The sequence below is a fragment of the Clytia hemisphaerica genome, unplaced genomic scaffold, assembly GCF_902728285.1.
Source record: "Clytia hemisphaerica strain Z4C2 unplaced genomic scaffold, Clytia hemisphaerica genome assembly, whole genome shotgun sequence".
Classification (NCBI taxonomy): Eukaryota; Metazoa; Cnidaria; class Hydrozoa; order Leptothecata; family Clytiidae; genus Clytia; species Clytia hemisphaerica.
The window spans coordinates 381,161-408,955 of record NW_027104543.1 but is presented as its reverse complement, the minus strand read 5'-3'; the positions used below and the strand labels follow the sequence as shown (position 1 = coordinate 408,955).

At 34.2% G+C, this 27,795-nt stretch overlaps 1 protein-coding gene across 7 annotated transcripts in view; it reads right to left on the bottom strand.

The window, feature by feature from the left end:
* Positions 1-3,661: 3,661 nt before the first annotated feature.
* Positions 3,662-27,795, bottom strand: part of LOC136822655 (four and a half LIM domains protein 2-like) — a 36,429-nt gene continuing 12,295 nt past the window's right edge. For 3 of the 7 annotated variants that reach the window (XM_067078939.1, XM_067078943.1, XM_067078944.1), the window contains 6 exons: positions 10,145-10,319; positions 8,940-9,170; positions 8,471-8,686; positions 5,934-6,120; positions 5,246-5,444; positions 3,662-4,628 (listed from right to left, as the gene is read on the bottom strand). In XM_067078939.1, the coding sequence (XP_066935040.1) occupies positions 4,142-4,628; positions 5,246-5,444; positions 5,934-6,120; positions 8,471-8,686; positions 8,940-9,170; positions 10,145-10,319 (1,495 nt within the window). In that variant the 3' untranslated portion in view covers positions 3,662-4,141. Of the gene's footprint in view, positions 4,629-5,245; positions 5,445-5,933; positions 6,121-8,470; positions 8,687-8,939; positions 9,171-10,144; positions 10,320-11,499; positions 11,578-14,529; positions 14,642-15,470; positions 15,563-16,848; positions 17,353-27,795 lie in introns of those variants that run through there. The other 4 variants (XM_067078938.1, XM_067078941.1, XM_067078942.1 and 1 more) reach the window with 4 other exon arrangements.

Here is a 27,795-nt window from a genome sequence, read left to right as displayed (position 1 = left end):
TCAGGGAAAACCTGGAAAATGGGTTGTTTTTTGAAAAAGTCAGGGAAAACCTGGAAAAGTCAGGGAATTTTCGTAAAATTTCTCAAAAGTCAGGGAAAAGTCAGGGAGCTTTTTTTCCAGAATGCCTTGAATTTAATGGTTTTCAGTCAATCTTTGAATCTCTATTTTTTATTTTTTTAAAGTCAACACACTTTGACTATTGTAAAGCTGGCCGGGTTATTTTTGAAATAATTATTTTACTACAACACGAAAAATTTGACGTTTTTGGTCAGGAAAGAATATGCTCTTTCCATTCTAAGTCAGGGAAAACTACTCTTCTCAACACTTTTTTTAGGGAAAAAGGGTGGATTTTAAAGCAAAAGTCAAGGAAAATTTTTCGCGCTCGCTTCGCTCGCATTATCTTTTACAAACTTCCTTTTTTGAGGTAGGGGGTTAAACTGAAATTTGTGTCCTCTGGTCTCTGTGTCGTACCACCTCTTTACAGCGTGCGGTGTCCGCAGGGTGTGATATTTGTACTGTATGTGGCAAAAATATTCTTTTCCCACAGTTTCTTCCTTTTTTTATTCAAGTTTTTCTTTAAGTGAAAATTATCTACAGAAAAAAGTATATTATAATTCGGTATCGGAATTAGTGAAATATTTTTGCGGAATATCGGAAATCAGGTCAAAAATGCTCGGAATTTCGGAAATCAGAAACCCCGTACGCCCCCCCCCCTGTCTTGTCAGAACACATCGTTATTTTTAGCTGATTAATTTTCGAAGATCTTATCAGATCAGATCGAAATTTCTAGACGAAACATACTCTCAGAACACATCGGAAAAAAAGGTTGCCTCGCCGGCTGCTTTCGAAAATAGATTACCTCATTGTTAAAACATTTTCGAGGGAAAGAATTACCGTACACCTATGGCAACATGGGGATTCACACCTTGTAAGGAAATTACACTTGATAATTATGGGTAATCAGAAGGTCTATTAGTACAAATAGTGGGGAAAACATCCTCCACTTGCCCGATGATGGGAGAAGAATCTCTCGAAACGTAGCCAAACGTAAATCTCGTGATTAAAAGCCACGATAAGCTTCCAATATGAATATCACTGGGTCGATAAACGCAAACTTATTTAGATTAAAGAATAACAAGTAATACTTTAATGGACCTACCTATTTATAAAACGAATAATTAGAATTTAATGGAAGTAATGTATAATTTTAAATTTCGATTTATATATCTATTGGAACGGAGAAAGCAATTAAGAAACGCATCGATGTTTAACGGTGAAAGAAAAATAATATCGACACTTTAATCAATCATTCAGAGAAAATTAAAACTGAGAAAATCTCAAAAAACCGCTTTTTTCGGGACATTTCCGGTTCTAGCGGCCGGAAAAATTTCTTTTTCGAAAATTGGGCTCTGTCACATTTTGGGCATTGCCATTTTACATCATTGTGCAAAAAATCATGAAAATCTGTCGAGTATAAGTTGAAAAAATGAAGGAAAACCGTTTTACGCCGGTTTTCGGCTGTTCCGGCGATTTTTAAGGAGTTCCGGATTCAAAGGATGATTTTTTTGGAAATCAAACGATGCTAAGTTTTGGGCATCATCATAAAGAACATTTTTCTGTAAAGAAACAATTAAATAAGTTGAAAAAATGTGACGGAAATGTGAAAAAACGACGATTTCCGGCACATTTCCGGTTCTACAGACCGGAAAAAATTTTTTTTCGGCAAACGGTTTTCGACACCTTTTCGGCAGTACTAATGTGCATCTATGTGCAAAAAATCGCAAAAAACTAATGATAAAATCTCGAGAAAATCTCAAAAAACCGCTTTTTTCGGGACATTTCCGGTTCTACCGGCCGGAAAAATTTTTTTTTCGAAAATCAGGCTCCGTCACATTCGAGGGTTTATAGTAATGCACCTTTGTGCAAAAAATCAGAAAAATTGAATGAGCCAATCTCGAGAAAAGTTGGTAACTAACGAACGAACGAACTAACGAACACGGGTTAATTTATAGGACCTCCACCCCACCGGGGTAGGTCCAAAAAGTTGAAAAAAGTTACGTCAGATTTGCCCGATGGGATTGCTTCATTTTCAACCACCAACCAATGACCTCACAAAAAAACCGGGGGGGGAGGGTACTGGGCAAATGGAGGGTACGGTATGTGCGGCCCTTAAGGGTACCTTTTTGGATTTCCAAAGCCCCGCTAAGGAAAATTTCAACTTTTTACCCCCGGAAAGATCGGTCGTAAAATTCCCAAAAGTTTCCTTTGTTTCTTCTCCAAAGGTCCAAAGGTCTAAAGTCGAGCGGCCGTCAGATCGCAACCCTAGAAACCCTCCGAAAGTGGAGACCGGCCTTAAGGGAGCGGGGTACACGACAGCCAGACGATTGTTAAACCGATGCAATATGTATGATAATATGTGACAGGGTACCACATATTCATATCTGACAGGGTCACTTTTCAAAAAAATTGATGAAAGGCAAAACACACACTAAAGTCCATCCGCTTTATTGTTATATTTTTTTTACAGAGGTATTCTGAAGCCTCCTTTATAGTTATTTTTGCCGTTGAGGTCTTTCATATAAGGTTACAGCCTCTAGAAGGTAGTTCGTTTGGGTGGAAAAACCCCCGTTTTTGCTGTATCTTCACTCGCTTCACTCTAACGAGAAACCTTCGGAAGTTTTATTAGTCTTTTTAATTATCTTTATCATCGGAATATCACATGCTAGAAATATAAATCGTTCGTTGGATTATGGCAAGCAAAAACAACGATTTGTGCACACTTAGAGCGAATGGACTTTAACCATTCTTATGTTTATCTTAGAAGTTATAGAAGAAAATTATGAAGAAAATCCTTTGCCAGAAAAAGTTGAAAAAAGTAACCAGGTCTATGGTGAAGACAGTCCAAAATTTAGGCCCAAAAATCAGGATATAAATTTTCATATAAACGATGATGAGAATGATTATTTCGAAAAAAGTTAAGAAAAAAAGAATCAAAATTTTGGTGAACTATACAATTTTTTGGGTAAAAAATAAATCAGTATTTAGTAAACTTAAATCAAACAAAAATTTAACAACAATTTAAACAACAAAATTATAATATACGATATAAAAAAGGTATGACTTTCTGCTGCTTAAATAACAAAGAGTTCAAATACAAGAGGTAATGCTACATCCTGAAAAAGTTCCAACAAATCCAGATAATTTTAATCGAATTTTTATTATTTCCGATTTAGAAGAATAGAGAATTTTATTGTTAGAGATGTAAAAAAAATGTAAAACCAAAAGAAAAAAAATTAAATACAACCGAAATAATTTAACGATAACACAAAATAAATTAATTGAAAGTGTATCATGTGGAATAATAAAAACAATGTGTGAATATGGGTTGCAACAACCCCGAAACCCCTTCCCTCAAACTTTTAAACTCTAAAGAATCTAAAGTGAAGTAATAAGAAAATTAACAGAAAAAGTGCAGTTAAAAGCAAAATACAGTCAGATAACCCTAGGTTTATGGTGCCTATGCCGAAGTTACGATTACATCCTTGATAGTTTACAATCAAGTCAACAGAAACTAAGGAATATATTCCCTTAGCATCTGACTGCACCATTTTAGTTTAAAAAAAAAACATAATTAATTAATTAATTGACAACTAATGATACCATTAAAACCTTTAATACAAAATAGTTAATTTCTTTTTCTTCCATTTGAGAAATATGAATGTGAAATTTTCCAGTTCATTATTCATTTACAAAATTTTTGTCAAACTTCTTCAAGGTATTACTTTTTTTTTACTTTATAAGTAAGCAAGGTTCATTTTGTAAGTTTCAATGCCTGACTTATTCACTTTTTGAATCAGGATTGGTTAAACACATAGAACATTCCCACAATGCTTCATGAGTTTGTTTGTCTATACCGATCATTCCTTTCTTTTTATGCGGCTACTTTCATAATAAATGCGTTCGTAGGTTTAATCGACAGCGTCTTTCTTACAGCGTTGTAGGTAGATCTTATGAATGCACAAGACCCATCAGCTCCATGAAACCCTTGTTGAATTCAAAAGCTTCTCTTTTGGGCACTTGGTAGGCCCTTCTACAACAGCCAATCAAAGAAGAGGGTACATTCCACAACGCACTTCTTTGTTTAAAGACAGCTTTCACATACCAATTTAACTTTACCATTCTCTTGAACAAACGTTTGTTGTTGGAGAACAATATGACAAACTTCACATTTGAAACACTCCTTATGCCAGCTATCTGAATCGACAGTATAGTACTCTCCGTTCACGATATAACTATCACAGCCGGCGCAACGTTTGGCGTACTGTTGTTTGTAACACGGCATGCAGTAACGGAATCCGTCTTTCTGTTGGAAAGCTTGATTAGCGATAGACGCGTTACAAATCTCGCATTGGAAGCAATCACGGTGATAGAAAGCTCCACCGCAAGCTACACCTCCCTCGCGTAAAACCTCTTCACATTTCGCGCAACGTTTCGCGAATTTCTGATCGAAACACGGACAACAAACTTGTGATCCTTCGTGTTGAATGAATTTCTTGGACGTGATAGGTGACTTGCAGATATCACATACGAAACACGTGTCATGCCAAAATTCTCCTTTCAGTTCCAACCTGAAAATTTAAAAGAGTAAGAAAATGTAAACAAATTTAAAGCTTTCGAATTTATTTAGTAATCGCCTGGGATCGCTGACTCGCGAAAAAAGATTTTCGGTATAAAATACACTGCGAATCTACTAATTTTGACGAAAATTGGCGGTTTAAGGGCCTTTGTTAACGAAATTAACGAGTCGCGAAATCTAATTCATGTGGGAATTTTTTTTTTAAACGCAGATTCGGTAAAATAAATCCGAAAATTTTTTAGACATTTTTGGTTCGCCAAATCTTATCTCATAAAACAAAAGAAAGTCCGAAAAGATTCATTCTGACATCAAAAATCTTGAAGTAACAGACGAAGTGATCTCATGTAAAAATGCTATATTTCGTATTCTATCTAATACATCATTCAGGCATCATTTTGCCTGAATGATGTATTAGATAGAATACGAAATATAGCATTTTTACATGAGATCACTTCGTCTGTTACTTCAAGATTTTTGATGTCAGAATGAATCTTTTCGGACTTTCTTTTGTTTTATGGTTTTTAAAATTATCGGCTGGTTATGAAATCTTATCTCCGACCCGAATGAAAAAATAAGCATAGGTTACACTGTCACAAAAACTTTACAAACCTTTTAGCACCCGGTTCAAATCCTTTGCCGCATGTTTTACATCTTTTGTCATCAGTCTTTTGGTAGCAATCCGAGCATAAGAAATTGTCATCACGAATAACAAAACTTGTACCGCTTAACCGGCAATTGCAAAGACTACAAACTAAACAGTAATCATGCCAATGTTCGTCATCGTAAATGACATCCTCTTCGTCAACACCTGTTTGAATGAAAAAGAAAAGTTGTTTTATGATATCTGCGCTAAATACCCTCTTCCATAAAACATTGGGATATCTGTAACTCGAACCTCCTTAACTCGAAATAACTGTGTTCCCTGTATGTTCGAGTTATGGAGTTATATAAAGTTTATTCCATAACTACGACTACAATGTAGCGAATGCTTGCATTTCGAAACATTCAAAGCCCAGTGTGGACTGTCAACCAGAAATGAAAACATAACGATCAGTAGACTTTAGGTAATTTTAGGGGGTGAATTTAGGCAGGCAGTTTTCCTGTCACCGCTATAAGTGCCTAGCATTTTATGAAATATATTTTAAAAAATTTGTCAATGAAACAATGTCATTGTTGGGCAACTCAACTAAATCACAAGAAAAGTAAAAAAAAATCAAGTTGTCCCAACCAGTCAATACAAAAAGGAAAAAAAAAGCTAATATATTTTTAGCCACTTTTACCAAACTGAGAATCTTACCGATAGATTTGTTGCACTTGTGGCAAACCGATGCAAATTTATCATCATAACAAGCAATGCAGATTGGTAGACCATCGTCAACTAAATGTTGTTCTCCTGTTAAACTACATTCACAGATATGACACACGAAATGTTGAGCGTGGTACGCTTTCTCGTCCGTACGCACGTATTCGCCGTTGAAAATGAGCTGGAATGAGAAAATAAATTTTTAAATGTTGGATTGTTTTCAACTTTCTGTTGTAATAATGCTATCCCTAGGGGATAGGGTTTAGTACTTTGTGACAGGTATATTTGGGCCAAAAAATCAAAACTCAAAGCTTTAGAAAAACAAAAAAATTTGACGCTCTTAGAAATATCATAAATTTTTAAATGGTTTTGGTCATCTTTTATTACCAAGGCATTATTCTATTCTTTGGAAATTGCTATAAAACGTAGTAGAGCATTAAAGTCTATTCACGATAAGTGTGCACTTTTTTTTCATTTATCTATAACTTTTGAAGGAATTCTTCAATCTTTATAAATTTGGTATCATTGGAAAGATATTAGTGAGTGGAACAATTTGAAATAAAAAAATCTTTAAAAAAATTCTAAAAATGAAGATGAAAATGAAGAAGAAAAAAATAAAGATCTTGTAGAAAAGTGCTATAACTTTCATTTTCACTGGAGAGATTCTTTGATTTTAGGAGATAATCACTGTGAAGAAATTTTATTAAAATATTTATTCAATATAAAGTTATGATACAAAGTTCATAAGTGATTGACCCCAAAAAACAGCAAAAAACTGCAGAAAACAGCGTTTTTAGACTTCAATCAGCTTCTAACTTTGTTTGATATCTTTTGACTGAATGATTATTTTAGAGAATCTTTTTCACAGTGATGACGTTCGATGATTAAGGATTCACTTCAGTGAAAATGATAGTTATAGCACTTTTCTACAAAATCTTCATTTTTTTCTTCTTCATTTTCATCTTCATTTTTAGAAATTTTTTAAATATTTTTTATTTCAAATTGTTCCACTCACTAATATCTTTCCAATGATACCAAATTTATAAAGATTGAAGAATTCCTTCAAAAGTTATAGGTAAATGAAAAAAGAGTGCACACTTATCGTGAATAGACTTTAATATAATTTGGGAAAAAGGGACAGAGGATTTGAAAAGCTCAACTATATAACGAAATGATTATCAGATTTATGAGAAATTACGACATATGCAGTCATAATCTAAATTTAGCCCATTAGTTTATACACGAGAATCAAATTATTTTTGAATCCTTAATTTCAAAAACACTATTTAAGAGGTCATTACAAACAATAACAGATGGACTGACCACAAAAGAATAATACCGTGGCTGATATGGCCAACCCTGTCCCTATCTTGGATGGGCGGTAAAGGTCAGGCGGCTGCCTGAAATCTTAAGCGGCCGCCTGACTTAACATAGGTAGCCGCACGTTTCCGCACGTTTTAGGTAAGGTGGCCGCCTATCTTGATAATATTCTGGTCTGTTATTTCGTTGTCTCAACCCAGGCGGCCGCCTGTCTAAATCTAACAAAATGGTAACTTTTTGCTGTGCAACAGCTGATCACTCGCTTCACCTTCACTGCACAGTAACTATTTTTTTTTTCTTTGCTGCAGGATTCATCATTTTCAATGCTGTTGAGCTGAAGAATGAGGAAAAGATTCCGGTCTCTCCTTCCATTAGAAAAATAAAACAATAAAAACGTTTAGTTTACCTTATTGAAGTCAAAGACAGGAGCATCTTTGTACCTCTAAATTCGTTGAAGCCATTTTGTTTGTTTTTTCATGTCGAAGATGCGAATTAAAATTAGGCGGCCGCCTGAGTAAAGTGAAGCAGCCGCCTGAAATTTCATTATAAAGAGCGGCTACCTACGATTTGAAAATAAATTTCAGACCAGAAACGGTAAGATAGGCGGCCGCCTATTATAGACAGGCTGCCGGAAAGTAATTTGATACCGTATTATACTAGATCAACGTTTAATTGAAACATTTTTATTTGCTTCAGAAAAAAAGTGATACTCTTTTTCACATTACTACTTATGTGCATCATAAACGCTTCCCCGCTTGTTAATTTTTTCGTTCATTTTTCGATAATTTTCCCCAGGACCTTATTAGGACCCCCTTAAATTAAATTTGAAAATATTTGGGGAACTTAGATGTACAATTTCAAACCTCCGGAAATTAGGTCACCCCCCCCCCCCACAATGAGGTACCACCTCCCCCCTTTATTGAATTTCGAAGAATTTTCCCAGCTCCTTCCCGTTTGTTAGGTACCTGAGAGTACTACATATTATTCTCACTTTTACCTTCAAAGCACGGGTTCACGAGAAATAAATAGACCTTTTTCATGAATTATTTCGAGTACAACGACTGCCTCGTTTTAGACTTCTTATGAACTCCTCCGGGAAACAATTACCATAGCAATTCTTTAAAACGAGGTAAGCGTTGCTCGCGAGGTAATTTATGAAAATCCGATTCCTCGCGTGTAAAATGAACAGTGAAAAGCGAACAATGACCAACCTCGTCACACATACAGCATCTTGGTTTCAACTCTTCTCCAAAATGGCGGACGCAAAAAATATCACCATCCTTGTAGCAGTAAATAAGATCTGCTAACAGCTCGTTGCATTTACAACATTCAAAACAGCCTGGATGCCAGACAGCTTCTTCTCCGAGGGCTGAAGCCCTGACTAGTAAATCATCTTGGTAGATTTCTTTCCCGCATTTTCGACAGACCTAAGAAGGATTCAATAATAACAAGATGATCATCTTATTTACCATTTACAATAACTTTCTGTCAAGTCAGTTAAAATCGAAAGGCTGAAAGGTAAAAGACTGAAATAAAAATGCATTATGAAAACTTTAGGGTAAATGCGACACCCGAAAATTGTGGTATATAGAACTAACAGCTGTTTGTCAGTGGGAAAATTAAAGGAACGACAAGACAAGAAGAAGGTTTTAACTGTATAAAACCAAACTTTAAGCTTACATAATTATCATCTGCCACCATGACTTTTCCCGAATCCATTTGGGAGTCACGTTCTCTTTTAAATCCGTTAAAAATTTGTCGTTCGTCATCTTCGAGAGTGGAGATGTTTTCGAAATTGGAATCTTGTAGAGGTATTTGTTGGATAAGTTGTTTGTTATGGTAAGAGATGCCGTCAGGATTCTTGAAATGTGGAACTTTGTGACGTGGTAGAGAAGCCATGTAATCTTCGATCTGTTGAAAGGTGACATAGCTTTTTAGAATAGTTTTTGTTCATTGCAAATCTTTAAGTAAATACCGAGTTTATGTATGTGTGTTTTTCTGCGACGGAGACGGTAAGGTTCTAATTTTTCTAGATCCTGACCAACTGAGGACGACGGTAAATCAGCACTTTTACCGTCCTCGATTTTGCGGGGCAGAACTGCGGGTTATAATTCCAAATCGCTTCAGTCGCTTTACCGTCCTCAAAAGCGCAAATACATAAACTCGCTAATGTTAGAATCTTGGATAGTTTTCTCCGAAATAACAAGGCTCATTCGAAGATAAAAATGGTCTGCGTATGAAAATACTATGTTGAGTTTGAAAGCTAAGAGGGGAGAAATTCGAGGAAAACTATCGACCACTAATAATATCCTATTGTAAACGCACGTGGTTATGAAGACCTCACATCGTAAGCCTCAGAATTCAAAACAAAAACAAAAAAACAGGATCAGGAACTTCAAAATGTGGAAGTCGTTTTTCAAAAAACATTGCCAGAAATAGTATGAAAATCATGCTTCGCAAAGCGATTTGATATATCCGCTGTTACAAACATACTTCAGATAGACTAGAACACTAGATATATACGAGCTATTCTATTTTTTCTAGGTTACAGACCTTAATCTTACACCACAGTGTTTCGTCAAAATTTCGAAACTAGCATATCCAAAGGCCTGACGTCACTTAATTGCGAATTAATGTATTCGAGATAAATCGAAGGAGACGTCCACTTTACCCGACGACGGTAAAAACACGAAAAATACCGTCGTCTTTTTAGGTGAGCAATAACGATATAGAGCCATATACCAACTAACAATTTTGTTTTGTGTTGACTTCACTTACCGTCGCCCACGATATCCTCCGATACATAAACTCTCTAATTAGAAATAGTGAAAAGCTCCATATTTTGATAAGTAAGAAAACCAGAATAAATAAAAAAGCTCACGTACTAGATTAGCGTCCAGGCCTGCCGGGACCCACATGTATTGATCGCTCTCGTGCCCATTATGAAGTACGATGTTTTCGTTTGTATCGTGTAAACTTTCTCGATTCTTTTTGTACGAATCGATGATATCGTCCATACCGTTTCCGTGTTCGTCCGGCTCACAATTCAAACACTGATTTCTGAAGAGAGAAAATGGAGAGAAAAGTTTTTAGTACAAACACCTGTTAAAATAATTTGGTTAATTAAGACTTCTAGATTTATAATCTTGGACAGAGCTATTTATCCACCGTCCCCCTCCTTGTTGAAGGTTGCGGTGGACGCCAGTTTGATAGTGATGATAGTAATTTGAATTAGTATTAAAAAACCTTTCTTTTTAAAATCTTCCAAAAAGACACAGAATAACCGAAAAAATTGCGGTTGTAGATTGTTCAGACAGTTAAATGAAAATCTTAAGAAATAAAAAAGCAGTAAAACCGTTATGAAGATAAAATCTTTTTGAAAGCCTACTCCAATTTCTCAATTGCTTAACAGAGAAACAAGAGAAATCTTATCTCTCCGAGTTTCAGATAAATCCAAATAGACGTAGTAAATCAACTCCTCGCAATTTCAATAAAGTCCAAATAAGGATATAAGGAAAGAATTTTAAACAAGAAAAACTTAAATATGTGTGCATCACATCAGATAACAAGACGTTAAAATCCTCACTGAACTCACAAAATAAGTACTTGAATGGAATTAAGTAAGTAAGATTATAAAAACTTCTTAACAACTATGAGGTAAGCAAAAGTAAAGAAACCCGAAAAAAGTATTTTTACGAATTACTATTTGCGAAAGTTACTTCAAATTCTATTTAGTTTTTCTAGAAAGTCTAGTGAAAGAAGCTAGTGGATGGCAGACCAGATCATTTGAAAAGACAAAACAAGAACGAGATAGAACTATTATATTTCTAGTTTTTGTCTCTCTTGTTTCAAACTAAAGTCATAACAACTATATCAAAAATTGCGAGAACGTAAAAATGACGAAAATGAAAGCTTGTAATATAAAGTTGAATTAGCCGAAAACAACAAAAAACGCTTTAACTTGAAAGTTTTCTCACAGGATTTTTGTTAACATCGAAACTCACCCACTATACTACACTAGAAAAGATAAATAAAACGGTTTAAGAATGTGTAAGGAATCACATTATAAGATTTGTTATTAAGCCTTTGAGTGGCACACCAAAACAAAAACATTACACTTTGCAGTATATAATACACACAATCCAAACAAATATTTCTCGATAGAATTAGAGATCATAGCACTTTAAGGGCAGATACAGTACTTCGTTCGTCTGGCAAAATAATTTTTACGACCACTCACCTCTGATATCAAAACCAACGAAATCACTCTTCAACAAGATAGTCAAAAAAGAAAAGAAAAGAAAAGAAAATATCCAAATTGGTAAAAGACGGTTGTTAGGAACGATAGTAATTTTCTGTAATTAATACCTTATTTCCGATCCCTCGCTAAAAAGAACGATTCAGTTTGAGACGGATATATCCATGTTTGGTTATAACAGAAATTGGAAACAATAACGATAAACACTAACATAACAATGTGAAGAATGAAGCGAGCGCATGATTCCGCTGCTGACTCTTACAATGATGCATGCGTGACGTCAATGAGATTACAGTCATTTCCAAATACTTTATTTGTCATGTCCGCCTTCAGGACGAGATAAGACTTTTTTTTCAACGTGGTGTAGAAAATTGCATTGATAAAAGTTAGCAAAACATTTTTTGCCGTTTTTTGTTATTGTCTAATACTGTAATCCTAAGGCCCCCCGCGGGGGAGAATTTAAGGTAAATGATCTACCGTACGTGCGGCCCTTAAGGCTACTTTTTTCAACTTTCCCAAAGCTTACAGTAAGGGTCGATATGATGATCAAACCTAATTTTAAGCCACTCGTACGGTCGTTTTTTAATCGAGTGCCCCCCCCCCCGGACCCTAAGGTATAAACTTTTGTTATAGTTTGTGTTGAAAGAATTTATCTACCAATGTCTACCAAAGTCAGCATCGGAAAATGTGGATACAATAAATAAATTGAACCCAAAGAGACATTCCCGATTACACTTGCCCTATGTATCTAAACTCGATCAAAGGCAATCTTAAGTAGAGTTGGCTTAACAAGTAACCTATCATAACCTACCATAAAATATATGATTTGTGGACTCTTCAACTTGTGTTCCTTAATAAGTGCAAAAGGCAACAATTTTTATTGGCTTCCTAAATCTGTTAATAAAAATTATCTTACTAGTTCTTCTAGAGTACCGCTTCTGACTGAAATTCAAAAATACAGTTGAAAAGTTGAAAATGCATAATAAATTCGATAACCACAAGGCAATGAGATGCTAGTTCTCGTCCTGTTTGTGTTTTTCTTCACTTTGGCTTGATTTCAAGTGAAAAACACCCTCTTAGCATGGGTGGTTTAACAGCTGCTCAGCTTGCACACAACGTTATTTTAACGTTCATCCAACGTTCAAAACGTGCATATAGTTTAGATGAACGTCGAAACAACGTTGTGCGCCAGCTGGGTATTGGCGAGTATCGTAAGGCTTTGTTCATTTGATGTAATCCTTGAACAGTGATACCATAAGGCTTAATTAGAACATACGAAAGAGATTATTTAACCTCTCCCCTTGAAATCAAGGGAATTCCTTATAAAGAATATATATGAATGCGGTCAGGCAGCGTATAAAGGAATAAGAAGAAACTTTGAAAAATATTATGAAAAATATTCTAAATCTCTCAAAGAGTTGAGTCATATATATTTGCTATACCGGGTGCGCCACAAAAAAGTTTCTCTCTTTGAAACTAATTTTCTCGAAATCTAAAAATTTTAAAAGAACCGTTCCTATTTCATTGGCAAGAAGAAAGATAGACTTAAATTTTGATGGGTCATTTATTAAATTTGATTCATTAGATCAAAAGTTATGCTCAATTGAATAGAAAAGTTACTTTCAGAAAGTGCTGAAAAACGTTAAAAATCGACCTATCAAATCAAACAGAAGCATAATTACATGATACATCAGTATTTTCGTTTCAGTCATTAAAAATGATAATTAGCTGTCTAAATGACCTTTTTTGTTTAAAGGAAGGTTGAATTTCAATGAAAGGGAGAAAATTCGTCGAAAAAGACCAAAAAATCTGGTAAAATTCATAAAAGTGCATCAAATACGGGTTTCGAGGTAGATCCAGCCATACATAGACTTTATCCAGTCTAGAACCAAAAATCTGGAAAATTTCGGTAAAAGTGAATTAAGTTGATTTTGATGAAGATTTTAAACCCTTTCAACCCTTCAGTTTCAAAATCTATGTGTTTAGTTACTGAAAAATGCTCTTAATCATGTAAAGGCTATTGTGATTGCAAATTTTAAAATAAAAATTTGATAGGTCGATTTTTAACGATTTCGAGCACTTTCTGAAAGTAACTTTTTCATTCAATCGAGTATAACTTTTGATCTAACGAATCGAATTTAATAAATGACCCAACAAAATTTAAGGTTATCTTTCTTCTTTCCAATGAAATAGGAATGGTTCTTTTAAAAATTTTAGATTTCGAGAAAATTAGTTTCAAAGAGAGAAACTTTTTTGTGGCGCACCCGGTATTTGGGAAGTTTCAAAATCTTTCACCCTTTCCCATACGGGGTTCATTTTCAGTTTCACAGTTTCAGAAGGTATTAAATGTACTAGTACTAGTACTAATTGGCTTTTGCAAGACTTGTGTTTTTTTTTCTCTATTTTTGGTCGAAAATTGCCATTATCTAAGCTGTCACTGCCCCCTGTCCCCTGCCACCACCCTACTACATAGCGTCAGCCAGGGTTTAGGTCCCAGGCAAAAATTAGGTCCCCCCTGAATTTTAAGTCCCCCCAAAGATTTATGAATTTTTCGTTAGCTCCCAGGACTTTTGACCCTAGACACTTTCATAAAATTGATCCAGTTAAAAAGGTTTTTCCAATGTAAATTGCGTTCAGTTCTAAGTTTAAGATAAATAATTTTGCACACTTTCTACCAAAATATTGCGGCGCAGGCGAAAATTTTTCAGATTCATGAAATAAAATTTGAGTAATTGAAGCCAACTATTAAGCTGAATTATTTTAGCCCCCACGTTAAGTGATGAGATTTTAGCTCCCCCCAAGTACATAGGTCCCCCAAAAGAAGTGGTGTACTTTCAGCGCCCTCCTTCTTTGGGAAAAATTTAGGGTGTAACCCCCCCCCCCCAACCAGCAGGGGGGCTGACGCTATGTACTACTTTAGGATTTAGTCGAAAAATAATTCAAAATCGAAAGAAAACTAAAAGACTTTCCTCAATCAATTTCTCCTCGTTCAAGATTTTTACCAAAACTTACCAGATAAATCACCTAAAGACGACAACATACAACAACCCTTTATCGCTTTTTACAAGATTCCTAGAGGACGAAAAAGTTTAAGAGCTTCACATAGAAAGTTTTTTATAAAGCTAAAGAGAATGAGAGATCAGTATTTTCTTTTATTTACATATTAAGCTTGTAAAAGGTTGTTTGAAATTTTATCAAAAAATCGACCCCGTCTTGTCAACACAAAACACAGAAAATTTGACAAAAAACAATTTTGCACACGACCGACCGACCGACCAACTTAAAACGTACTGCTACTAGCTACTAACTAGCCCAAGCGAAAACAAAAACATTTTATCTATGTTCTCATCAAAGGGGATTGAATTTACTATGTCCGACGAATTAAGCTCAAAAGGAAAATCAAGTAGACGTTAGATTTAACTGAATATAAAAGTTTTTTTAAGTTTAAGAGCTTTTCAAGGACTTTTTTTATTTGATTTTTTTGATTCATCAAAAAAAAAACATCAGCGAATGAGTATCAAAGAGAAACAAAAAGTTCACGTACAAAAAAATCAACTCCCATCTTACTGACTTATTAAATGTCAATATAAGATTGCACGTCCCTTAGAAACGTAAACAAAAAGGATGACCCTGAATCCCGTTACATTTGAACTAGCATGGATATTCAAGCTCGAAAGCTATACGTAGCAATCTTAGTTAAACCCAAATGGCTCAAAGGCTCAAAGTCTCAAAGTCTTTGCTGAAAACAATATCTCAATGCACTGAGAACTAAAAACTACACGTTCAACTACAGCTGGAAAGTGTGATCTCAGGATTTAAAAGCTCAAATTTGCTTTAATAAGGCTTGGAACTAGCAGTTCTCGCCCGAACTTTAAATTGTGAAAAACGTTAAAATACACTAAGATTTCAATATATTTCGACCATGACCATAATTGTAATTTCAAAAAGTTTACCTTTATTTTACGACTATTACTGCGTTGTAAAATCTTTACCATAGACTTTGCTGTTCAATTATCTTACCACACGCCTGGCAGTGGGATCGTTTACCCCCTTTTTCTGCTTTCAAAACACGCTCAACAACAACAAAAACACATGAATTAGTTTTTACAAATACATTTGATTTCAATCAAAAATGAGATATAGAAAATTGAGAGATTGACAGCAAAGTTGGGTCGGTTACTAAGGTAATCTTAATTGAAATTTCATCAAATCAATTCAAATTGTCTTCTTACCTCTCTAAATCAATCCCTATTTTAATGGATTTGAATTTCAATACAAAAGCATAAGAGATGATATCATTTTAATGAATCTCATTTTTTCTTACTTTATTAAGCTACAAACGATTACCCTTTAAGCTTTAATTTGATTGGTTAAAAATGAAATTCTCATTTTTTTGAAATTGATGCCAACCGATCCCGTAACATTTAGTCGGATCTCGGATGACTTTTTAAATGGAGAGAGAAAGGACAAAAATTGCACAAGAAAACCAAAGCAAAATGATTGCTGCGAAGAATAAGAAACAGCGTGTTCGAGTGTGCTAAAATACACTACATTAACAAGTCCTTAGAATAAAAAAAATAGGAGAAATAAGAACAACCTGGTAGCAAATGTGAAAATCTTCAGTCACTTCGGATTAGAGTTACCCCCAAAAATATTGGACAGTCGGACAGACAGACACTCAACCGAATTGTTGAGAATATAATGAAGAATACCCTCCAACTTATATCAGAACGCTGATACAGTAATTCATGTTTAATCGAGCAAGTTGGCCTTAGTTGGCTAAAAATGGCGAAATATATGCAATAATAAACCCACTGCAAGCTGTAAGAAAGGAAAGATGCTAAAATCTGCAGAGTTATCAGTTCGGAAAATGTAAATCTAAGATGTTTCCAATTCCATATATTTTCCAGACAGGTATGCCAATCCTAGACTCTTTCCAGACTTTCCAGACTTTGGCCTAAATCCAGACATTTCTAGTAAGTCTGCGACCACAGCCGGAGGCGACCCGAAGGCTCCTCTTTCGATAGTTATCTACCCGAAGGTAGGGGAGCATCAAGCAGAGAGGCATCAAGTATCATTTTGGGAATCTTGGTATGACCCGGCTGGGATTTAAACACACAACCTTGCGAACCGCAGCCGGATGCTCTACCACTGCACTATGGTCACATTTCTAGCAGACGTGACAAACCTATAAATGGAGGTTTCTTGTTCTATGAGAATTTACAGAAAAGTAACCAACTATATCGGTTTCTAAATACCACTTTAAAGTAAAATGTGAGGCCATCGACAAACGAAAACAATAATTGAATTAAGAGAGAACATGATACTTACCTTTCGAGTGACGATGGAGGGTTTGGGAACGAGAAACTGTTCCCTCGGCTCGAACCACGCCCACCACTACCACTGCTATTAGACGAATCAGATCTTGACAAGCGGGGCGGTTTGGGTGGCGCTTTACGTTTACCACCCTGACTGTTAATCGAATCTGATCTTGATTCCTTGTTACGGATCACCAAATCTGATCCAACGCCACCGCCATAATTAGTGCGAAAAACGCCCTCAGTATTGGCGTTCAAAACAACACTCATCTTTGGTAAGCTATAGTGTTGTATACTATCTTTCTTAGATGTGATGTTTAAATATATAGGTTGATTTTGATACTCAGAGGGCTGGTCCTCTGGTTCTTCTTGTATAGTCACTATATCAAAAAAACCATCGTCAGGTAATTTATATTCCTCAAGTTCCTGGTAATCGGGGTAATTCAACATTTGACTAAACGTATCATTACCATCATCTATTGTATTCATGATAAAGTCTTATTGCAATGACGAAATAAAATCCTCAGTAAATCCTTTTGTACGATGGGTACAATTTGATTAAATCCGACTTTATGGAGATTAAACTAATTTGTCAAGTCAGGTATTGTCTGCAGTCCTGTGACTGGTTGTATGACAAAGACGAAATAAAAACCAATCACAACTAAATTCTTTTTTTGGAAAAGTTGTTTCTTTATTACTGTATGATTTTTAACCAAACAAAGAAAAACATACGTCAATCTAAATGCGTTACATTTATACATATAACGTTAAAGGTATTAAAATATGTAAACAATAGTTTTTAAATCTAAAAGGGCTTCTAATTTTATGAGGGAGAGTGTTGATTAAAAATTCACGCCTTTTATGGAAGCAAGTATCAATTGAAACAGTTAATTCATACAATCCTTCAGAAAATTGTTGGAAGCCCTCCTTATCCAAAAAACTGCATACTAAAAACAATGCTTCTATCCTGGAACTATTCAAATGTAAATTTTCGTACAGTTAAGCTGCTTTAGACTGTTAATATCATTCTTAGACACTTTAAATGGTACAATATCATCCATACATCATAGACTAATTCACTGATGGATAAAGTGACAAATTATGAAATAACATTCTAAATGAATTATTTTGCAATGAATCATTCGTATTTCAAGAACCATACCTTATAAAGAGAAAATGCAACTAATATGTAATATTCTAAAATTTTCTACTTTATTTGCTGATAAACCTTACTTACAAATATTGACGGCAAAAAATTAGAAACTTGCCATGACATATATGAGGTGTGCACAATGTTTTGAAATAACTCATCTTATGTTTGATTATACGATTTTTCCAACTGTTTCGAATATGAAAATTTCAACGGAATCTCTTGATATGCTAAAAAGAACATTTTAAGGCTTTGCGGACTCAAAAACACCAAATTTCTTAGGAAAATGGACAAAAATACTCAAAAAATGACGAAAATAAAAACATGTTACGAACATTTTTAGGCTTAAAACTCAAGCAGTTAAGAACATCCGAAGAAGGCTTCAAAAATTTTGGATGTTCTTATTAAAAAACGTGTAATTAAAAGTCTATTCACTTGAAGTGTGCATTCTTTTTTTGCAAACATAGGGAAACCATGTCAACGTAAATAGAGAAATTCCTCTAAGAGTGGTTTCCATATGAAAGGAAAGAAAAGCGCACACTTGAAGCAAATGAACTTAACAAAACAATTCTCGTTAAAAGAACTGCAAAGCGAAATGATAAAATACACACTACATTAAACCTAACTGACTGTAAGACTTTGGAGAACTGTATTAAAAATATTACAACCTGTACTATTTGGCATTCACTCTAACTGATATTTGAACTGCCAGAAAAAACACTCAAATATGGAGAATATGGAAAAGTCATCAGCACCACGAAGGAAATTAATAAGGGAAATGAAAAATCAGGCAAGTGAAGAATTCATTTCTTCCTGTTTAAAAAATAGGTTTTTCTGAAAAGTGGAACAAATCTGGTCCACCTCAGATTTAAATTGTATTAGATATAACTAAGTATCTTGATGAATAGTAGGGTAAAAATTTGAAATGGAAGCAAATTTATTCGACTTTTTAAGAGTTTAAGATTCGAGTTACGGAAGTTAGTTGAAAAAGCTTAATAATTATGGATTATGCACCTAAAAACTTTTCGAAATATTAGAGGTTCGAGTTATGGAGTTCAAAATGTAAAGAGTTCGTTGATTAATTCAATCGTAAAGGAAGTTAATTAGCGTATTGATAGTTCCGTTTAAATCTTGTTAATTAATAACTGTTAAAACGTTAATTCCTCACTGGTCTTGATAATTATAGTAATAATATTGCTACCACCTCCTCAGGCTAGTTATCTAATAGTAGGCTAATCAAGCGATAAAATTACTAGGCTAGTTTCTCAGTTAACTGGCGAACACCCCTGAATATCTGATACTGAAAAATTCAAAGTTGATTAGTGTCACTTCAAACATGATACCTCGTGTATTCTATAATATTATCCTGATAAGAGAGACTATGAAAAAATATACATACATAAAGGTCAGAATCTAAAAAAATACACGTCATACCAAAACCAAAAGCAAGTTTGTAAATCCAAAAACTGTTTTTGGAACTGAGTATGACTGTTTTCTACAAAAATACAGACCAGATTTCCCAGTTCAAAACAAATTACCATCGAAGTTGAAAATTTGACCTTAACTTGCGTCAGATTAATCTTAAGCTTTAAAAATCTGGATCATATATAAACTCTCACATAACAGAAGCATGGGTCAACTTGATGACACTTAATCTATTAAGTCACCTAATTATGACGACATATAAAAGAATAAGTTCTACTAAGGATTATGACTTAAAAGAACAGTAACTCAATTCTTTTGATATAAACTTCGACGATAAATATTTCAGGGTAATGACGTAATGTTTCGTTGGTAACCCTTTGTCTTTTGATATAAACTTCGACGACAAATATTTTAGGGTGATGACGTTACGTTTCGTTGGTAACACTCCATTCATCACCGTTTATCATCTTTCGTACATTTATTATTATTTGAAACTCACTGATGACGAAATCATATTATTCGTGGAAACAATTTGTCATTTATTCTAATTTACGGTAAGAATAAAGAACACATATATATACGTACTGAAGTTACTTAATGAAAATAAGTTTTCGTGGTAATAAAGGTACACTGTACTAAGTGAAGTCCAAACCATGGATTTCATTTAAGCAAAACTTCTCAAGATGTTGACTTTCTCAAAATTTAATCTTACCAGGCTCAAAGGGAATTGAACTTGCGAAGTTTGAATCCAAATCTAATATTGGACCAAACACTATAGCACTGTCAGACAACTAAATTGTTTGAGCGATAAATATAATGTTATGTCTCTGGTCTATCTCGATAAGAAAAAAAACCATTCTCAAAAAATCTTTCAGAGATTTAATGTTTCAAAAGATTGAAAACGGAGATATATTTTAGATGATGAGTTATTCTCTCTAACAAAATCAAGTATGGAAATATTTTCCTTGTTTTCAGAGAATTTCCTGTTTAGAAAAATCGTAGAAATCAGAAAAATATTCCTCATTGCAGTTGACAATGTTTTGTTAAACTCGTCAAAAATAAGCTAGTCTACCAATAAATTCATTGCACCAATGAAATAGGTTCTCCGTCCATTAACAGACAAAGTCTTCTCAAGGTCAATCACGAAGCAAAAAAAAAACCTCTAAAAACTTTTGACATAACTTCTCAAATATCTATCACTAACTTCCTGCCTATACTGACCAACACCACTTGGATATCCAAACATAAGAAAAATCTCGAAACGCTTGACAGAAAACTTTTACAAACATAATAAACGCAGTAGTGATAAGAAATATTGGTTTTTATTTCGTCTTGTCAGATGTCTGAGGCCAACGTATAATATCAGGAGCTAAGTTCAGTCGGTCGATAAAAACTTTATTGGTTAATAGCGAGGTTAAACACGGGTTTATTTTGACCGTAAAGTGCGATACCGTAGGCCTGTACATAACTTGTCAAAGTAAACAATGCAAGTGAAATCTTATGTACAGGCCTACGATATCGCATTGAACGGTCTAAATAAACACTTGCTTAACCTCACTAATATGATGATGGTAATACGTTTTGCTGCTTTAAATTACCCCGTTTTCCAGGACACATATTATATTCAGAAATCTATTGATTAGATTTCTTATTAGATTTCTTAAATATTAGGATTATTCGAATTACAGGAGTCAAACCAACAGGAATTGCGGACTTTGGATTTTATTTGGTACACATTGGAAACTCACTAACTAACAGGCAAGTTCAGGTCATGGTCAGGGTTAACTCCTCTCAATACTGGAGAAGTTGAAATAATTTTTTCAAAGCCGTGGTACGTAGACTTCAAATATAATTTTTCTCGGCTTTGGTTAAAGCAAAATAGGTATTACTTGGGTCCGTTGGCGAAAAGCTTTGTACAAGATCTATTTTTTGACATGCCTATTTTTTGATTAGGTCCTCAATAAAATTACCAGCAGCCGAAAGAATCCTTCATAAATGAAGGAAGTTTAGCTGAGCAATACTGAAAAAGTTAATACTACCCCAATTCTAGTCTAATTCAATTCAAGCCCATAATTAATAATGTCCAAAAGGAAGAATCTTCTAATCAACAGATTAGCACCCATCTCAACACCACAGGTGCTATCCATTGATTGGTGAGTTGACATTTTCCAATTAATATTATATAAATGAGTTTGCTACGACTAATTTCATGAAGACACCTAAAAGAAAAGCATGTTAAGCAAGACAGGAAGAAGAAGAAAACCTCATGACCGGTGAACCTAGCATAACGCGGATGGTTTACAAAAAAAAGATGTTTTCAGTCACAATCAACTGAAAGAGTTAAACTCAGTGATATCAGTTGATTAATGAATTAACACTATCACCAAAACGCTGAAATTAACAATTTGATGATCACCTAAAAGAAAATCATGAAGAAGATAAGTTGACCAAAGTGGTACACGTTTTTTTTTTATAAGGAACCTTAACTTTGCTCTGAGCCTGGAGTTCCTTATTTTTACAGAGAATTTCAGTCTCAAAGTTCCTTATCGAGTTCCTTACTACATAGGAAATTTTGAACTTTTCGCCCCTTGAAAGATCACAATTTGGTCAAATTAGTCCCAATATGGTACATTATTTTCAAATCCACTTATTCTCAGCCTGAGCAGTTCCTTAACAATTCCTTATTTTTTGAACCATTTTCAGCCTCGAGTTCCTTATAAACGTGTTCCTTATAAAAAAAAAAACGTGTATTCGAACATTGACACCAACACGAATGGTTTACAAAAAATATGGTGGTTTCAGTCACAATCAACCCAGCAAAAACCATATTGAAATTTACTATAAAGTACTTCCTAATGATAATAACAAAAAGCAACAAAAAAAATCACAATTTCTGCTGTAACCTCATTCTTCCCTTCACAACCAGAACGATCAAATGAAATTACCATATTATGTAATTTATTAGCTTCAACTATATCAATTATTGAAATGAAAGGTGAAATTAAATTGCATAGTACAATATTATAACATCACAAGATTGAAGATGGTTTATATTGCATCGTAGTAAAGAGAGAACAAAAACAATGAAATAATTACAACCAAATGTTTGCCTTTTTTTTTGGGACAGTGGATGAACGATCAATTGACAAGAAAATTCCCACCTGTTAGCTTTCATAAATCAAGACATTTTTACAACGTAATTAAACTTGCTACCAATTTATAAGATCTTTACATGATAGTAAATCTAGAAGATTTAGAACTTTAGCATAATACATTTTCAAAGAAAATCTCCAAAGCAACTCCAAGCAAAGACAGACACACTGTAACTCTCAGTCACCACATTTAAATCTAAATCAACCTGATTGATAACAATGTACAAAGTGGTCATTGAAGTCAGTAGTGTAGCGCCGAATGATTTATTATAATCACCCACCAGTGGGAAATCAATCACTAAACTAACTCATCAATCTAAATATCCTTGGAAACAGTGTTCATACAGTCGTTCGATGAATAAACAACTCATTCATAATGTCATTTCTTCACCAACTACGGCTGTTTCTCTCATACTTAAGTGAATAATATGGGAACAGAACTAACAGTTTCTAAACCAACAAATGATGAATTCTAAGTCTTCATCTAGAAACTTTCACTGTCAACTTATAAATTCAAGATAGACCAAGATAAGCCATGATTTACACAAGAGCTCGACTCAATCAAAATTCCCAATATCCGAGATTATCCCATTTGCTGCATATCAATACAATTACACAAGCAAACAGACAAGAGAGATGGGCAGATGGAAATGGACATGCACCTAGAAAAGGCAAATACCATTTCTAAAGTAACTTAGGACCTCAGCACCATATCACCATTTCAGAATTAGAATGTTCGTCTCTGCGTTATACACACCATATATTATCTCCAATGTAAAAGACCGAAACGAGACAGTCCAAAAAGATAAAAGAAATCACAAAAAAATCGCAAAATAAGTTAAGATAAAGAGCAAACAAAAGAAACACACCAAGTTACTTGAAACAACTTTTCAAACACTTCAAAAAAACACACACAGAAATGATTGATGACAAATGAGTTACTAAGATGGTGATAATAGCTGGCAATTCTGTGACAGGATATCGCCTATAATCTTTCAACCCATTCATATAGTTAGTTTGCCAACCAGAAAGGAAATTATAAACAAATGTTAAAGGATTTCTATTTGCAAGTGTTAGCCTGGATACCTCATGCATGTGTGAAAAAGATGAAGTCTGCATTCAGCAAATAGTTAGCTTGCTGATCAGAATAGGCCATTTCACAGTCGCAAAGCGTAATGGGTAATCAGGACCACTGCGCGCTAATAACGACTTACTATTGGTCCAAAGTTTTGAAAAAAATTGAAGATTTTTGCGTCTAGCCAACGGGAAGCCGTAATGGAGGCGCAATCAGTCCTGATTACCCATGATCCATTTCGACCGTGAAATGGCCTATTGTAAACCAATGTCGAGAGATTTCGAACGTTTCGTCTTACAGCATGGAGTAATAAAAAAACTATTTTTCATGTAAAGGCTAAGAGATGAATGGAGAAGAGGTGATCTAATTTTTGAATGAAGTGGTCAGCATAGCAGAGATGTACCCCATTCCCGAAAAGTCCACGAATTGTTCGCTCAAGTACCTAGAAAGTATTATTAATTTCAGATTGAAACGTAAAACACAACGACAGAACAATATGTATTTTTTACCATCCTCTGATAACCAATACCACACATTTAATACAAAAACGGTGAAATTTAAGTAAGTAAAAGTTAAACGAAATTCAACACTTCCCTCTAAAAAGACACTTTACGTAAAGGCACGTAATTTTGCAACATTTGAAGACATGATGATAGTGGTTTTTTTGTAATCAGAGACCTTAATATAGAAAAGGTCCTTTCTCTGTGATTTGTGATTTATTTTAACACTCGATGTATAGGATAGCGAAAAGGAAGTGTACTGTTTTGATATTGAACCTGTTTTGATATGAAAACCACAATATAGACACGTACATGGTAACAGGTCAAACCTTATCAGAGAAGTAAAAAAATTCGATAGATTGGGACAATCCTTTCGAGGGAACTGCCATCGTCAAGTCAGATAGCTGGTAATGACTAGGGGCCAGTGCGACAATGCAATAGGATTATTTTCTAGATACACCAACTGACGAAATTTCAGCAATCAAACGAAAGGAAAGACAACTTTCTTCGAGGAAATACATTCTGAATATTTAAAAAGAAATTAATTCAAAAAGCACATGATAGCACTATGCATGCATCGAAAATACTCAACCACCGACACCACATAACACATATACATATTACAAACTTCCCGATCAAGATTATTCATGGGCCTATGAAAAGGAAAAGGAAGAAATGAAAGAAGAAACATAATATTCAACAAAACAAATAAACCCACCCACCCCACTTCACCTGTCTCAAAATCAAATTATATTTCCTCATCAAGGTGTTTTATAATATTGCTGTACTTCATATTCAATCAAATATAACGGTTTTTTTGTAACACATAAAATATTTGAAAATATATTACGTATATTGTTTTGTAGATTTTCATTTTTTGTTCATTATTTTCCCAGAATACTTTCTGTTTTAAAAATTCTCTAACGTAAAATGGTTGGACAAAACAAGAAAAGAATTACGAAATATATTTTCTTTTCAAAAAAAAAGAAATATATTTTCTCAGTAGGGTTTTCAAAATCTTCAGACTAGCCTGCTGTTCGAATCGCAGTGAAGAATTTCAAGGATCAAACTAAACTAGACGAATGAACAGTAACCCCGGTGGAACGGTAATCCACAATCTACAATCAAAATCAAAGTTCCAAGTTCATAAAAGCCTTGGATGGTTTTCGAATTTTTTATTTACCGTTTGAATTTCAGATGGGGATGAATTTAAATTATAGGGTATTTTTCTTACAAAGGACGAAGTTTTGACCAAATTCTCCAGCGGGTCTGTGGCACAGGGGTGCAACAGTTATACCAATGAGTTTCTATGACATACGATACTACACCAAAATAAACATGATCCTTCAGATTTAGAAAATATCGAAGAATTCAGCTTTTTTTGGGAAATTCCTTCCGCTACGTTTCCATGACAGTCCAAAGGATGGTGGAAGTGTTTGTATTTGATAGTTTTGGAAAACTACACCAGTACGAAAAGAATTCCCATAAAAAGACAATTAATATGAAAAACAAACAATACAGATCTGTGGTTTAAGACCGAAATCCACCTTTAAATCAAATATTTAACAAATGAACCAGAAAACTAGCGAAAACAATCCCAAGAAAGAAAATTCATGATATGCACCACTGGAGAGTCTTCTGAGAACTTTTAAAACTTTCCACCCAATACGTCACTGAAACAATAGAAAAAGTGACGTATTGGATGGAACAAAAACAGAAAGTTAATTTCATAATTTTGTTAAGTCATTGCATTGCAGTGGTGCATATCATGAATACGACAAAGTCAATGGTAAAGAACATTAATGGATATTTACTGATAGTTGTCTCTTGAAAGTCATACCCAATACTTTTGATAAGTGAAGCAAATAAAATCCATTTAGGAATGAGTTACAAAGAAGGGAAGAGAGTGGAGGACTTAAAATCAACCAAATAAAACATAAAACATCCAACCAAGAAGAAGAAGAGGCCAAACAATCTCGGAAAAAGATATGCTGTTAAGAGCCAGCCTATCCAACTGTGTGTACTATACTCTAACAGAATTCCAAATTGCACAGTATATACACCGGCTCAAGTTTTCAATAAAAAACTCTTTTCGCTTTGGAGAATCTTTCCTTGCCTTTAAGCCTTTTGTTTACTATCTTAAAATCCTTAATCCAAGCACGGTAATACAATTGTTATTATTGGCATTTTCGTATTACTTGTAACAATACATACTATTGTTATTATAGCATTATGGTATTATATCCAGATTATAAAAAAGATTTTCAGTCTCAGTAGGAGTGACGACGTATAATTCTCATGTATTAAAAACATTCCTTACATAGCTCACAGAGAAAGAAAGACAGTTATAGTAATGCAGCAAAACTCCTGTAATTTGAATAATCAAGGAAAACGAGAACTTTAGTCTGAACAGGACAGGTTCTGAGGAAATTTAAACAATTAAATCAAGTATGGAGACACCGTTATGTTAACAAAAAAACTTTTCCAGGTGTTATATCCGTAAAAGCCATATCATATGAGACGAGAGGAATAATTCGATGATCAAGCTTTGATTAAAAACTTTCCTATAATATAAACATAATATGAAACATGGCAAAAAGCGGTATCTTCCCTGGATAACAACCTAATAACCAACATATTATCTCGTGAGGCTCCTCAGAAATGCATACAAAATGTCAAACACGAAGTCTAAAAATCCAAAACAAACTCTAACTTCCTCTTCATGATATCAAGTTATAAACCAACTGCTCTTTTATGAAAACACCCTATAGCCTCACAATCCAAATTCAATATTATCCCTACATAGCAACATAATATTATAAAAATCTTGAATTCAACTTTTTGTTAAATAAATGATGATCAAATTCACCGGTGAATACTTCAGACAACAAATATTGTGAATTCATCTTCATTTATGAAGAGTGAATCGAAAATTTTTTTGTAAACAAAGGGAAAGATTTTCTTGGCAGATAAATATTAAAGAGAATTTTTTGTAGGAATCAAAAATCTTAAAAATCAACTTCTAAGGTTTTATCCGAGAAAAGGAAATACACTCATTCCTCCCTTTTGACCCTCCTTTCTAATCTCAGTTTCTGACATCTTCTTTTTGACAAGAATTTCTTTCAGAGAAATGCAGTCTAATCAGATATAATCAAAGATGAGGAGTTCCAAACCATTTTAAAGAGGAGGAGGGGTTTAGGGGAAAATTGGGATAACAAATATTTTTGTAGTTAATAATCTCACACGTGGGTTAAATGAAACACCTTGTCCTTTTCAACGATGTCTTATCAATCGTAAAATCCATATTCCTTTTATATAACTGATCACATTACAAATTGAAAGCAGAACTGATCAAATCTCTCTAGGTTACAGGAGAACGTCATGAGGACCCAAGTCATCTCGCAAATATCTAATAAGAAGTTAATGCTTCAGAAGAGATTGGAAACTTGCAGTGTTGAAGACAGTATAGTATAGTATAGTATAGTATAGTATAGTATAGTATAGTATAGTATAGTATAGTATAGTATAGTATAGTATAGTATAGTATAGTATAGTATAGTATAGTATACGTTAGTATAGTATAGTATAGTATAGTATAGTATAGTATAGTATCGTCTAGTCTAGTATAGTATAGTCTAGTATAGTATAGTATAGTATA